The sequence below is a fragment of the Cynocephalus volans genome, chromosome 15 (assembly GCF_027409185.1).
Source record: "Cynocephalus volans isolate mCynVol1 chromosome 15, mCynVol1.pri, whole genome shotgun sequence".
Lineage (NCBI taxonomy): Eukaryota > Metazoa > Chordata > Mammalia > Dermoptera > Cynocephalidae > Cynocephalus > Cynocephalus volans.
In genome coordinates, this window is record NC_084474.1 from 77,765,342 (window position 1) to 77,778,355 (window position 13,014).

Below are 13,014 nucleotides of genomic sequence, written 5' to 3' on the forward strand. Positions count from 1 at the left end.
GCTTTTTGTATGTTGTCAATTTTCCTAACAACCCTGTGGGGTGCATAACTTAGCCTTGCCTTGCTTTACAGATGAGGAAAACAGGACTAAGAGAAGTTAAACACCTTACCCAAATCATAGAGCTGGAAAGTGGAAGGGCTGGGATCTGAACCCAAGCCTTTTGTTGTTGTTATTTTTTTATTGTGTCTGTGTATTTACTGTTAGTTCCTATTCTTTTTCTCTTTTTTTGCTTATACATATCTGTGGGGTACAGTGTTGGATTTCAATTCCTGTGTGCAATGTGTGTGCTCAACAATCAGGATAATTAATATATTCAACATTACACAATGTCATTATTTTGTGGCCTTCTATCAATTTCTTGCTAACCCCCTCCCCCTGCCCCTTTTCCACCTCTGGTAGCTTCAGTTCTGTTCTCTCTTTTTGAAAGTTCAATGAATTATTGTTTACTTGTTTCTTTCTTTTTAAATTTATTTGTTTATTTTTTTAGCTCCCACATATGAGTGAGGACGTGCAGTATTTCTTTCTGTGCCTGGCTGATGTCACTTAATTTAATTTTTTCTAAGTTCATTCATGTTGCTGCAAATGCTGGAATTTCATTCCTTTCTATGGCAGAGCAGTATTCCATTGCACATATATACCATATTTTTCTCATCCAGTCATCTATCGATGGACATTTAGGTTGGTTCCAACTCTTAGCTATTGTAAATAGAGCTGTGATAAACATAGGACTGCAAGTATCCCTTCGACATGGTTGTTTCCATTCCTTTGGGTATATACCTAGCAGTGGGATTGCTGGATCATATGGCAGTTCTGTCTCTAGTTGTCTGAGGAAACTCCATTCTGTTTTCTATAACAGCTGCACTAATTTACAGTCCTACCAACAGTGCAGGAGGGTTTCTATATATCCCTTTCTCTATATCCTCAGCAGCATTTGTTATTCTCTGTTTTTTTGATAATAGCCAGTCTAACTGGGATGAGATGATACCTCAATGTGGTTTTGATTTGCATTTCCCTGATGCTTAGTGATGCTGACCATTTTTTCATGTATATGTAGAACATTTGTATATCTTCCTTTGGAGAAATGCTTATTTAGCTCCTTTGCCCATTTTTTAATTGGGTTAATTTTTTTTTTTTTTACTGTTAAGTTGTTTGAGTTCCTTGTATATTCTAGATATCAATCCTTTGTCAGATGCATAGTTTGCAAATATCTTTTTCCATTCTGTAGGTTGTCTTTTCATTTTGTTAATTGTTTCTTTTACTGTGCAGAAGCTTTTAAGCCTGATATAGTCCCATTTATTTTTTCTTTTGTTGCCTATGCTTTTGTGGTCTTACTCATAAAGACTTTGCCCAGTGCTACTTCCTGAAGTGTTTCCACTCTGTTTTCTTTTAGGACATTTATAGTTTCAGGTCTTATACTTAAGTCTTTAACCCATTTTGAGATAATTTTGGTATATGGCAAGAGGTATAGGTCTAGTTTCATTCTTCTACATACGGATGTCCAGTTTTCCCAGCCCCATTTATTGAAGAGGCAGTCTTTCCCCGAATGTGTGTTCTTGTTGCTTTTTTCAAAGATCAGTTGGCTGTAAGTATGTGGGTTGATTTCTGGGTTCTCTATTCTGCTCCACTGGACAAGTGTCTGTTTTTATGCCAGTACCATGCTGTTTTGCTTACTATAGTTTTCTAGTATAATTTGAAGTCAGGTAGTATAATGCCTCTGGCTTTATTTATTTATTTAGTTTGCTCAGGATTTCTTTGGTTGTTTGGAGTATTTTGTTGTTCCTTATGAATGTTAGGATTGTATTCTTATGTCATTGATATTTTGATTGGGATTGCATTGAATCTGTAAATTGCTTTGGGTGGTATGGACATTTTCACAATCATAATTCTTCCAATCCAAAGGCATGGAACATCCTTCTGTCTTTTTTGTGTCTTCTTCAAATTCTTTCAGCATTAATTCATAGTTCTCATTGTAGAGATCTTTCACTTCCTTGGTTAAATTGATTCACCAGGCATTTTAAAAATATTTTTTGCTGACTATTGTAAATGGGCTTGCTTTCTTGATTTCTTTTTCTGCAAGCTTGTTATTGGAATATAAAAATGCTCCTGATTTTTGCATGTTGATTTCATATCCTGCAACTTTACTGAAATCATTTATCAGCTTTTAGCATTTTTTGGTAGAGTCTTTAGGCTTTTCTATATATGGGATTACATCATCTGCAAACAGGGACAGTTTGATTTCATCTTTTCCAATTTGGAAGCCCTTTATTTCTTTCCCTTGACTGATTGCTTTGGCTAGTACTTCCAATAGTATGTTAAGTAGGAGTGGTGAGAGATTGGGCATCCTTGTCTTGTTCTGATATCATTCAGGATGATATTGGTGGTGGGTTTGTCATATATGGCTTTTATTGTGTTCAAATACTTTCCTTCTATACCTGATTTGCTAAGAGTCTTTATCATGAAGGGATGTTGAATTTTGCCAAATGCTTTTTCTGCATCTATTGAGATAATCACATGGTTTTTGTTCTTGATTTTGTTGATGTGGTGTATCACATTTATTGACTTGTGTATGTAAAACCATCCTTGCATTCCTGGGATAAATCCCATTTCATCATGGTGTGTAAATTTTTTGATGTGCTGCTGTCTTCTCTTTGCTAATATTTTGTTGATGATTTTTGTGTCTATGTTCATCAGAGATATTGGCCTGTAGCTTTCTTTGATTGTTATGTATTTGTCTTGTTTTGGTATCAGGGTGATGCTGGCCTCATAGAATGAATTTGAATACAAACCTGAATTTGAATTCAGGTCTTTGGGTTATATCATGCAGTCTTAATTTCTTAGTGTATTTGAGAGTTCCATCCAATATTTAATTTTTGGCCAAAACCTGGTTGAGAAGTGGTTGTCAAGCTCTGCTGCACATTAGAATCACCTGGGGGAATGTGAACAATCTCAACATCCAGACAGCATCTCAGATGAATTAAATCAGGGTCTGAGCTGGGAAAGAAAGTGTCTAATGTATGTTTACTATCCATTCACTTATGTTTTCTGAATACTTGTATATTTGATTCCTGGGGCTGCTGTTACAAATTGCCACAAATTTGGTGGACTAAAACAACACAAATTTATTCTCTCACAGTTATGGGGGCCAGAATCCCAAAATCTGTATCACTGGGCCAAAATCAAGGGTCCCAATCCCTCCAGAGAAACTGTTTGTTGCCTCTTCCAGTTTCTGGTAGCTGTGGCATTCCTTAGTTTGTGGCAGCATCTGTCTAATCTCTGCCTCTATGGTCACATTGCTCTGTTTTTTTCTGGGTGCAAAATCTCTTCTTCTAAGTATACATGTGATTGCAATGAGAGTCCACCTGATAAGCCAGGATAATCTCTTCATCTCAAAACCCTTAACTTAATCACATCTGTAAAGACCCCCTTTTCCCAAATAAGTTTGACATTTATAGGTTCTAGGGATTAGAAACCACTACTTTTTCAAACTATGACACCTTGTTACTCAGAATTGGTCCATAGACAGCAGGGGGGATCTTGCTGTTAGAAATGTAGAATTTTGGGCCCCAACCAGATTTAGACCTACTAAATCAGTTTGCAATTTAACAGCTTCCTAGGTGATTCTTGTGCACATTAAATTTTTCTGATGAGGCTCAGAGGGATTAAATGACTTGTCTAAAGTTTCAGTTGGGCAAGGTCATTACTTGAAAGAATGCAGTTTTCCTCCCACAATACCATCTGTATAAATCTGCTCTGTTTTGGGAACAAGATGCATAATTTTTAAAAAATTACAGATGTATTTGGCTTTTCTGACAATAAGATGTTAAATTTCATGCTGGCGGGGACTGTCTCCTAGTGCCACTTAGGGAGACTGCGATGGTGCTGGACAGAGAGTAGGAGCTTGATAGCCACCATGTATCAATTTAACAGGATTTTCTTCCTTTGTTTGCTTCTCTAGATGGTCAAGGTGAAGCAGAAGCACCTCAGGAAGGAACTTCTCATCAGCATGGATCAAGAGGAGATTTGAGTTATGATGATGCTCCTGTCCCTCCTGTCACCTTAGGTCCTCCAAAGAGAAGGTATGATGTTAATACAGGTGGTCAACACACATTCACTGAGCACCTGCTATGTTCCAAGTACTCTGCTGACTCTGGGAGACAGAAGAGAATTAGACCTAATTACTAACTACAGGGAGCCAAAGGTCTAAGGCAGGAGGACAGAGTTCTGTGCACACTCAGTTTTCTCTATGCCAGTGCTGTCCTCTTGATGCTGGCCAGCCCTCAGCAGTTCAGGGGCCCAGTTCTACCAGCCTCCAATCTTAAATTTCCTGACTTAATGTGCTCATGTTTCTATAGTTCAGGAATGACAGCAGAAGCAGAAGACAGATTCAGGAGCTGTTCCTTACCTGCTCTTCAAGTCATCAAGATGCTAGTTGTCTTAGCTTTGTGTTTGTCCCAAAGGAGAAGGTGGTTCTTATACTACCCAACAAAAAGTCAAAATACACTGACCTTCTGCATCCAATTTGTGATATCAGTTTGCTATTGATGCATGATAAATAAATCCCAAGTCAGTGGCTTACTATAGTAAGAATTCATTATTGTTCCTGAGTCTGTGGGTCAGATGGATAGTTTTACTGATCTCAAACTGCTGCAGATTCATCACTTGGGTCTGTGGCCATTTGGCAGCTCTGCTGATTTCAGTCTGCCGGTTGGTTGGAGGTAGGCTAGTCTAGTATGGCTTCAGCTGGGACCACTGGGCTCTACTCCACATGGTAGCAGATTCTCCAGCAGGCTAGTCTGAGCTTGTTCCAATGATGGCAATGGCAGAGCTCCAAGAGAATGGAAGTACATGAGATCTCTTGAGGCCTAGGCTCGGAACTGGCCAAAATCATTTCTGCTGTATTCTATTGGCCAATGCAAGTTACAGGCCAGCCCATGTCAGAGTGGGAGGAGACTACAAGTTACAGGGCAACAAGTGTGGATACAGAGAAGCCAATAATTGGGGCCACCAAATGCTTTTAGTCTATCATATTTATTTATGTCAACTCCTGATAATTCCTCATGCCCTTCCCTTCTTTTTCCACTCAGAGTTGTTACTATCAGTAGAGCAAATTAGTGTTTCTGTGTGTGGCAGGTCCACTTGCTGTTTCTGGGCTGTGACAGGATGGCAGTTTGTGTGTGCAAGGAGCAGAGGGGAGTGGGAGACAGGTGGAAATCAGAGAAGGTGCTAGCTTGGACGTTGACATTTAAAAGAAGACATGAAACTTGTATGTATGCACGTACTGCAACATCTCCTTCTGCTACACTGCACCCTGACAACCTCTACCCCTTTACTCAGCCCCCTGAATAAGAACTTCAATTGTTTTTTAATATCGTTCAAGACATTCCTTGCCATTTATCTTACCAGGATGATAGCATTGAATGAAGGAAGGCAGGAGAAAGAGAAGCAAGGAATAGTACTTTTACTTTCTCCTTGGTCAGAACATTCTCAGCAATTGTAATTCTATCTACCCACAAATGCCTAATTTAAATCTGACCTCTGCAGTGAGTCTTTGTTGCTTACCCAGGCCCTCAGAAATTTCTTCTCTACAGCTCTTGCATCACATTTTTTTCTATGGTACTTACACACTAGTTCTTTCTTTATATGCATTGATCCCCTCTCCCAGGGATAGAATGTCAGCTCCTGAGGGCTGAGAGGATGACTTATTCATCTTTGTTTTTCCCTGAGCCTAGCACTGGGCTTTCACCTAATAAATGATCAGTACGAATTTGTCATTTTATTGATGAATATATTAAATAATACATATCTGTTCTTACATGTGTCATTTTCTTCAGTCCTCAGAGCAAACTTACGTGGTAGGAATGATTATTTCCACTTTCAGATGAAGAAATTAAGGCTAAACTCCAAACTTGGGGAGAAAAATTCTAACTCAGATCAGGGTGACTCCAAAGCCTTGAGATTTTTACTGGCTTTATCTGTTCTCTATTGAACTCAATTATAATGAGAAGAAATTGAATGAAGTAAATGCAAGATGGTGTTGTTAGAAACCAAGAGAGCAAAATCCTCTAAGAACTCAAGTTCACTTCCCACCCACTGCTGCTCCTATGACCACAGGGATTCTTCCCCTCTTTCTACTATCGTCCAATCTCTAAGTGCCCAGGTGTTGCACATCTGCTTTCAACTGCCAGTGACAGTCCAGATAAATGAAATCCCCTGGAATTTGAAATCTCTCTGAGATGGCATGGAGGTTATTTCTTCCAATTTTCTCCTTTACCAGTTCTTTCCAAATCAATCACAAAGTATTCTATCTACTAGAAATGGCAAACTTGTCCCGTGTGAAGGATCAGGAAGGAGATCGGGAGACCCTTATCTAGAGCCAGCTCTGCCACTGACTTGTTCCGACATCTCACTTTCTCATTCTGTTTAAAATAACAATAATTTAAAAAACCCTGTTAATCATACTCACAATTAGTGCTGACATCTATTCTTGCTAGGGACTGGGTTCAATCTCTATATGCATTACATCATTTAATTCTAGCAGTCACTTCATGTGATCAGTGCTATTATGAGCTTGATTTTTAGGATAGGGAAACGGAGTCATAGACAGATTTAAGTCATTTGTCTTTGTATACTAATCTCCCTAAGAGATGTTGAAAGAATATGCGATATGGTATAAATGAAAGCACTTAGAAATGCTTGGGAAAATATTATCATGGCTTATTCTTTCTTGATGAAACAAATATATTAAATTTTCTTTGCATAGATCAAAACTGCTGACTCGGATCCATGATGGGGAGGTCAAATCCCAAAATTATCAAGTAAGTGATTGGCTCCTCCCACCCGGCCTCCCAGTCTTCCTATGGAAATGAGCAGTGATGTCCAGGACGGCGTATGCACGGCTGTGTGTTGCAGATTGCCATAACCATCACCGAGGCCCGCCAGCTGGTGGGTGAGAACATTGACCCGGTTGTGACCATTGAGATCGGGGATGAGAAGAAGCAAACCACAGTGAAGGAAGGAACCAACAGCCCATTTTACAACGAGGTGAGTTGTGCAGGTCACCACCAGCCTCTGCACCAGCATTTTCTCCACTGCCAATTCTGCAGTATTCTTCAGTCAAACGCGAGGGTGCTTCATACAGTTCCCGGAAAAATAGAATGAAAAGATAATAACGATCTTTCCATGGACTTTTTGCAGTACCCTTGTAGAAAAGCTATGCTCCTGGCTCTCTTCTTCCCAGGCCCTCATTGAAGCCCACGGCAAACTCTCTGAGCCTCCTTACAAACACAGCCCCATAAAGGTTTTAATAAAATGATAGTGGAAAAGAGAGGAAAGGAATTCCTCCTGATTTTAAATTCTTTGCTATGTTTTCAGTAGGCCTTTTTTTCTTATTTCCTCTAAGCTCATTGTCATCCATCATAAGCTCTGGCTTTATATTCAGTAAAAACATTGAATGGTGGTTACCAAGAAGCTACACATTCTTTTTCATGGCAGAGACATTGAAAATACAATTATTGATTTTGAAATAGACATACTGCGTTGGAAAGTAAAACAGTTATATATTTTTTAAGTGTATACAATTATAAAGGAAACTCTCAAAGAAAAGTAGCTTTTATATATTAAAATAGTAAATTCTTTTTTAAATAAAAAAAACCAAACATGGTAAAAGATAAAGAGTGTAAAATGATATATAGTGAAAAAATATGTTTCCTTCTAGTCTTTGATCCCTAATCCCTTAGTCCCCCTCTCTGGAGGTATTCGTTCTCACCAGGCATTTGTGTATCCTTCTGGAGCTATTCCAAGCATGTACAAGAATGCAAGTAAATATCGTACCTAAATGGGAGCATTCTATGCCTACCATCCTGGACCTTGTTCTTTTCACAAAGCAATGTATCTTAGGAGATTAGTCCATGTCAGGACATACAGTTCCATCTCATTTTTCCCTGTTGGCTGAAGAATTTTCCATTTTCTTGGTATATCATAATTTAATAAACCAGTCAGTCTCTCATCGATGGATATTAAATGTTTTCAGTCTTTTGCTACTACTTATGATAATAATTATATGGCTAGGGCCACAGAGTACGTGCATTTAAAATTTCGATTTCACCAAATTGCCTTCCAAAGAGGTAACAATTTCTACTCTAACTAACAGTGCACGGAGTGCTTTCCTGTAGGCTCTTAGACACCACAAATTATCAAAAAATGCAGTAAACTTAATAATTATTCTAATGGGAGAGGTAATTGAAAAGGAAGGCAGGGCGAGCACAGATAATGAAGTGAACAGAAAATACTCAAATCCCATTTGAGCTTTCTACTCCTTTCCTCTTTATCATTTCTGCCTCTGAGCCTTTTACCATGAGTAAAAATGTCAGTAGTTTTTCCTTTCCTGCTTCATTCCCCATCCCAAAAGTATCTTTTGGCATGAATGAGATATGAGATAACATATGAAAAGACTTTGAAATGGCAAAGCTCTACAGATTTGTTAATTATAGTACTTTATTAACTATCATAATTATACATACAAGTCCTGGATCTAAATGACATTAAATTGGGCCACATGTAGAAAGTCAAATAAAAACATAGACGTTGAACTAAAAACTTTTGTTATAGCTTTTGACCCTAATTTTCAAGCCCACAGATCATCAGATGTTGAAGGAACTAGTTAGTAGGGACTGGGGAATATTTACCTGCTAGAAAAATGTGTGTGGGCCCGGAGGTTCGGGAGTGTATGTGAGGCAGTCGAGCCTGAAACATGAAACTCAGCAGAAGGCAATAAACATTGGAACTGATTTATCAGTCCAAAGGAGCCCTCAACATCTCATATATTCAGCCTTATCAAAGTACGAAGAATTTCATGTAAATAAATTTTGCACATAAATTTTGAACACCAAAGCTCTTAAAAAGTGTGAATAATATATACGAAGAATTTCCTGAAATGTTACACATATTTACCCATTTTCTTAAGAGAAGACACTGAACATAATGTTACCTTTCATTGATGTCCAAGGACCACGATTTTGAAGACCTCTTTTTACGGCCCGTGATGACATTTTCCGGATTCCACTTTTGGGTTTTTCCTTTTTGTCCTTTGAAAGCATCCTGTTAGTGGTCAGTTCTCCCTTTCCTATTGCTGTGTCCATCTCTAAGTGTGGTTCCCGTACTCCGCAGCTCAAAAGCAAAAGAAAACAATCCAGAAGAAAACAGCTTCCCAGTTCTTCCTCCCCCACCCCACCAATCCCCCAAACACACAACCCACTACAAAACATCAGCCCAGTTTTCTGCATCTTAGAATTATACAACCTCGCATTTGGGAGAAACCTGACTCAAAAGTCAGGTGGTGAAATGTCTTGTTCTTGAAGTCCTTGTGTGATACCTTCAGGAGAACCAAGGTTGGCCCAGGCCCAGCAATAACTAGCAATTAGGAACCTGGGCAACATCTTGTGATATCTTTTCTGTTCAGTTTTTTTATCTGTAAGATACGGGGACTTGTCTAGATAATTTCTCCAACTCTAAAATTCAATTGCTTTTTTTTTTTAATATTAAAAATCTCCTGTATTCATAACTTATTTTTATTCTCTCTCAGGTCAATCATGGTCATTTCAAAGAGATTTTTGAAACTGAAAAATCCTGGGAAAATTAGATTTTAATCAAGCTCACTCCAAATTAAAACCACACTGAGATACCATTTTCACCCATCATTATAAGAAATAATAATAATAATAAAATAACTGACAATATCCATGGTTGGCAAAGGTATGGAGTAATGACTATTTTAATATGCTGCTGGCGGGAATGTAAAATGGCTTAGCCATATGGAAATAAATTTCATCCTATCTATTAAAAATTTACATGCACATAATCCATGACCCAACAATTTCACTTCTCAAGTCCATTTTAGAGGAATACTCACACATACTATGCAAGGGTGTAATTGGTAGCATTGTTTTTTGTATTGAAAAAAAATTTTTTGTAATCAAAATAACCTTCAATAGGGGCTGGCCAATCCATTGATGATACATTTATATCACTGAGAACTATGCAGCAGTTGGTTAGAGCTAAATCCACTTTTATACAGATCTAAATCCACTTTAGAAACAGGATTCTTAGATGCAAACCTGGAGTCAATGGCCAAAATGAATTTTATGTTTTACAGTACTTTGTCTTTGACTTCATTGGGCCCCAAGTACATCTTTTTGACAAGATCATCAAAATCTCAGTAAGTATACCATTGGTGGTGGTGGTGGCGGGAGGTGGCATTGGGAACTCTCCAGGACAGTTCAGGAAGTTTAAGGATGAATAGATTCCGGACAGTGAGTGTGAGTTGGTGAGTTTGAAACCAATAGGATAGAACTTGAAATCACTAATACAGAGGAGGTAGAAAGGAAAACCATATCAAAAAAAATCTATGCTTCTTGGAAGCAAGTTTTAAGCTGTTGTAAAGCTATTATTAAGTGAATGCGTAGCTTACTAATGTGAGAATGTGAAACATATGCTTCAATTGACATCTTGAAGGAATACCATTTTTAGTTGGTTTCTTTCTTGTTATCAAGCAAATGTTGGTGTTTCTCCCTTGGGGTGATATTCACACTAATGATCATCAGTCACACCCTTTCCCCCTCTTACTTGGTAATAAATAGAAAAACAGGAGCAAGAATCAGGAAGAAATCAAATATATCAGCCTCATCGATGGTAATATTGGATCAGAGAATGTGATTTGGAGCAAGGGGTGACCTCTGAGGTTCTTAGAAGTTTCCTCCAAGTGTAGACCTCAGGGCCTGCCCAAGGGGAGTTGAGTCTGCCGTGTAGACCCTTCCTCAGCCTTGCCAGGGGAGTTGCTGCCTCCACAGATCAAGTCCGAAGGGTAGAGACAGAGAGAGCTTCCTGGGCTAGCCAGGTGCTTATCCAGGACAGGAATGGGAAGGGGAAGTGTCCATGTTGAAGCCATACTGGCCCAAATGAACAAGAAGGCAGTCCACGTGGGATCGTTACCAACTTTATGTCACTCAGCAAAGGGACAGAGACCCAAGGATGATAGATGGCATCTGTCTCACCAGTCTGAGAAACTGCCGCTTCTCCCATGGGATGGGGTGTTAGGGAGGGGGTGGGGGCTGAAGAGTGAGAGCTGTCTTCCAATAGCGCTGAAAGGACAGAAATCCTACCTTACATGTCAGTGTAAGACGTGTAGGGAATAAGGGAACGTTTTCCTCAGCAGCCACGCCAACTCCAATCGGAATTGCGAGGATGACCAAACTTGTCTCAGAAATCTCCTTCCCTGTCCTTGTCTTCTTTGCCTGTCTTTATCACCCACTCAATATAATAGAACAAATATATAAATATATAATATTTTATATATCTATCCAGGCAATAGTGGAATTATGATGTTATCCTTGAAAGAAAGTGAGCTGAGACACCGGGTACTGATCAAACTTTATTAAAGGAAAAGAATCTACCGGGCTGCCCTCAAGATGGGGGACAGCACCAGGTGTGGGGGTGGTAGAGCTTATATAGGGTGCCGAGGGCTGGCTGATACCATCGAGGAGGGGCATTATGCTAATGCGGAAGCTACTTGACCAGGTTGGAGAATTGCGCCCTTGCAGCAGCAAAAGGGTTTCTATTTTGCAGAAGTCACAAGGCTTCTCATAAAGGCAAGGGGAGAGGAGTTTGATGCTGGAGTGGAAGACAAGGCCGGCGGCTATTTTGTGCTTATTGTGTGCACAACGGCACCGGTCACGTCCAAGATCCATCAATCCTTCTCAGGAGCACTTGAAGAATGTGACTCTTGAGGAATGAAAAGTCATCAAGAGCCAAGCATTCTTAGTGTTTGAATTTCAGGCATGATGACAAGTGGTACAGAAGGTATTTTGGGACCTGGAACATTGCCCGGGATGTTGCTCTATCTCTCAGGCAACCACACTTTGTGAGATCGGTGCTACAGCAGGCTCCTAAGGGACTATCTGGATCGCAGATGAACAGTTAATCACTAGATTTGTATACAGTATCATAGACAAGGGTCACCACTATCTGTGGGACATACGGATTTTTAGACAGAGGGTAAAAACTGGTATTGCCTATCTGTTCCTCTAACTTGGAAGAAGGGACTATTTAGGTGTCCCTAAACGACTCTTAGGGAAAGAGACAAAAGATTTTAAAAGGGAAACTCTCCTTGAGACAGGAATGTTTAATATGACTTTTCTGCTGGTTCATGAACGAAAAGTCAGTGTGCCCAGAATAAATTCAATGTGGGAGAAAAAGGTGGAGAGTGCTGTAAGCAGATGCTATCAGGACAGCTGGCCTGTAACACACCCTGGTGGTGTCAAAGACCATCTCCCTTAACAGTGGCCCAGGGCATGCGGGGTCCCCAGCACTCTCTGTGTGAGACATGCCCAGGGTCCTGATAAACTAATGCTTGACCACACCAGGGTGGCCTGGCCCTTGGACACCAGGTGGATGACTGGAGGAGGCCTCCTGTCTTATTTAAAGATTTGTTTGGGGCTCTTCCACTCCATCTCACCCACAGGGACCCTTGACCTGAGAAGACAACTTGAGACAGGCTTCTGTTCTTTCTCAGGCCCTTAGGAAGCTCCATCAGCAACTGCAGGCATGGTGGGTTTTGGAGCGAGCCTTATGTGCATGGCCTTAAATAGCTCCTGTACTCAAGCCAGGCTGTCCTCACCTCCCCTCAGTCCTCTGACACCCTTGGAAAGTTTGGGCAAGGGCAAGAGAGTGGAAAGAGAAATGGGAGGGGCTGTCCTGTCTTGAGATCATTGGAATTTATTGTGTCTTACTGCCTCTGCCGAAAGGAGCTGTTCAGAAGCCACAAAAGCTTTCCACTCATCCTTCATTCAGTCAGTCAATAATTCATTAATTCATTGATTGTTTATTGAACTCTATTATGAACAAGGCCATGTGGTAGGTAGAGGGCAGAAGGAAACTGTCCTTGATTCAAGGAACTCATAGGATTTTATAGTTAGAAAGATGCACAGAGGCCCTCTAGTCTAACTTCCAACTGGTGCAGGA

The 13,014-nt window shown here is 39.9% G+C and overlaps 1 protein-coding gene across 1 annotated transcript in view; it reads left to right on the top strand.

Annotated features, from left to right (window-relative positions):
- FER1L6 (fer-1 like family member 6) overlaps positions 1–13,014 on the top strand; it is a 127,007-nt gene that overhangs the window by 4,512 nt on the left and 109,481 nt on the right. Inside the window, exons 2-5 of the mRNA XM_063079710.1 lie at positions 3,956–4,076; positions 6,761–6,815; positions 6,910–7,041; positions 10,151–10,213. Of these exons, the coding sequence (XP_062935780.1) occupies positions 3,956–4,076; positions 6,761–6,815; positions 6,910–7,041; positions 10,151–10,213 (371 nt within the window). The remainder of the gene's footprint in view (positions 1–3,955; positions 4,077–6,760; positions 6,816–6,909; positions 7,042–10,150; positions 10,214–13,014) is intronic.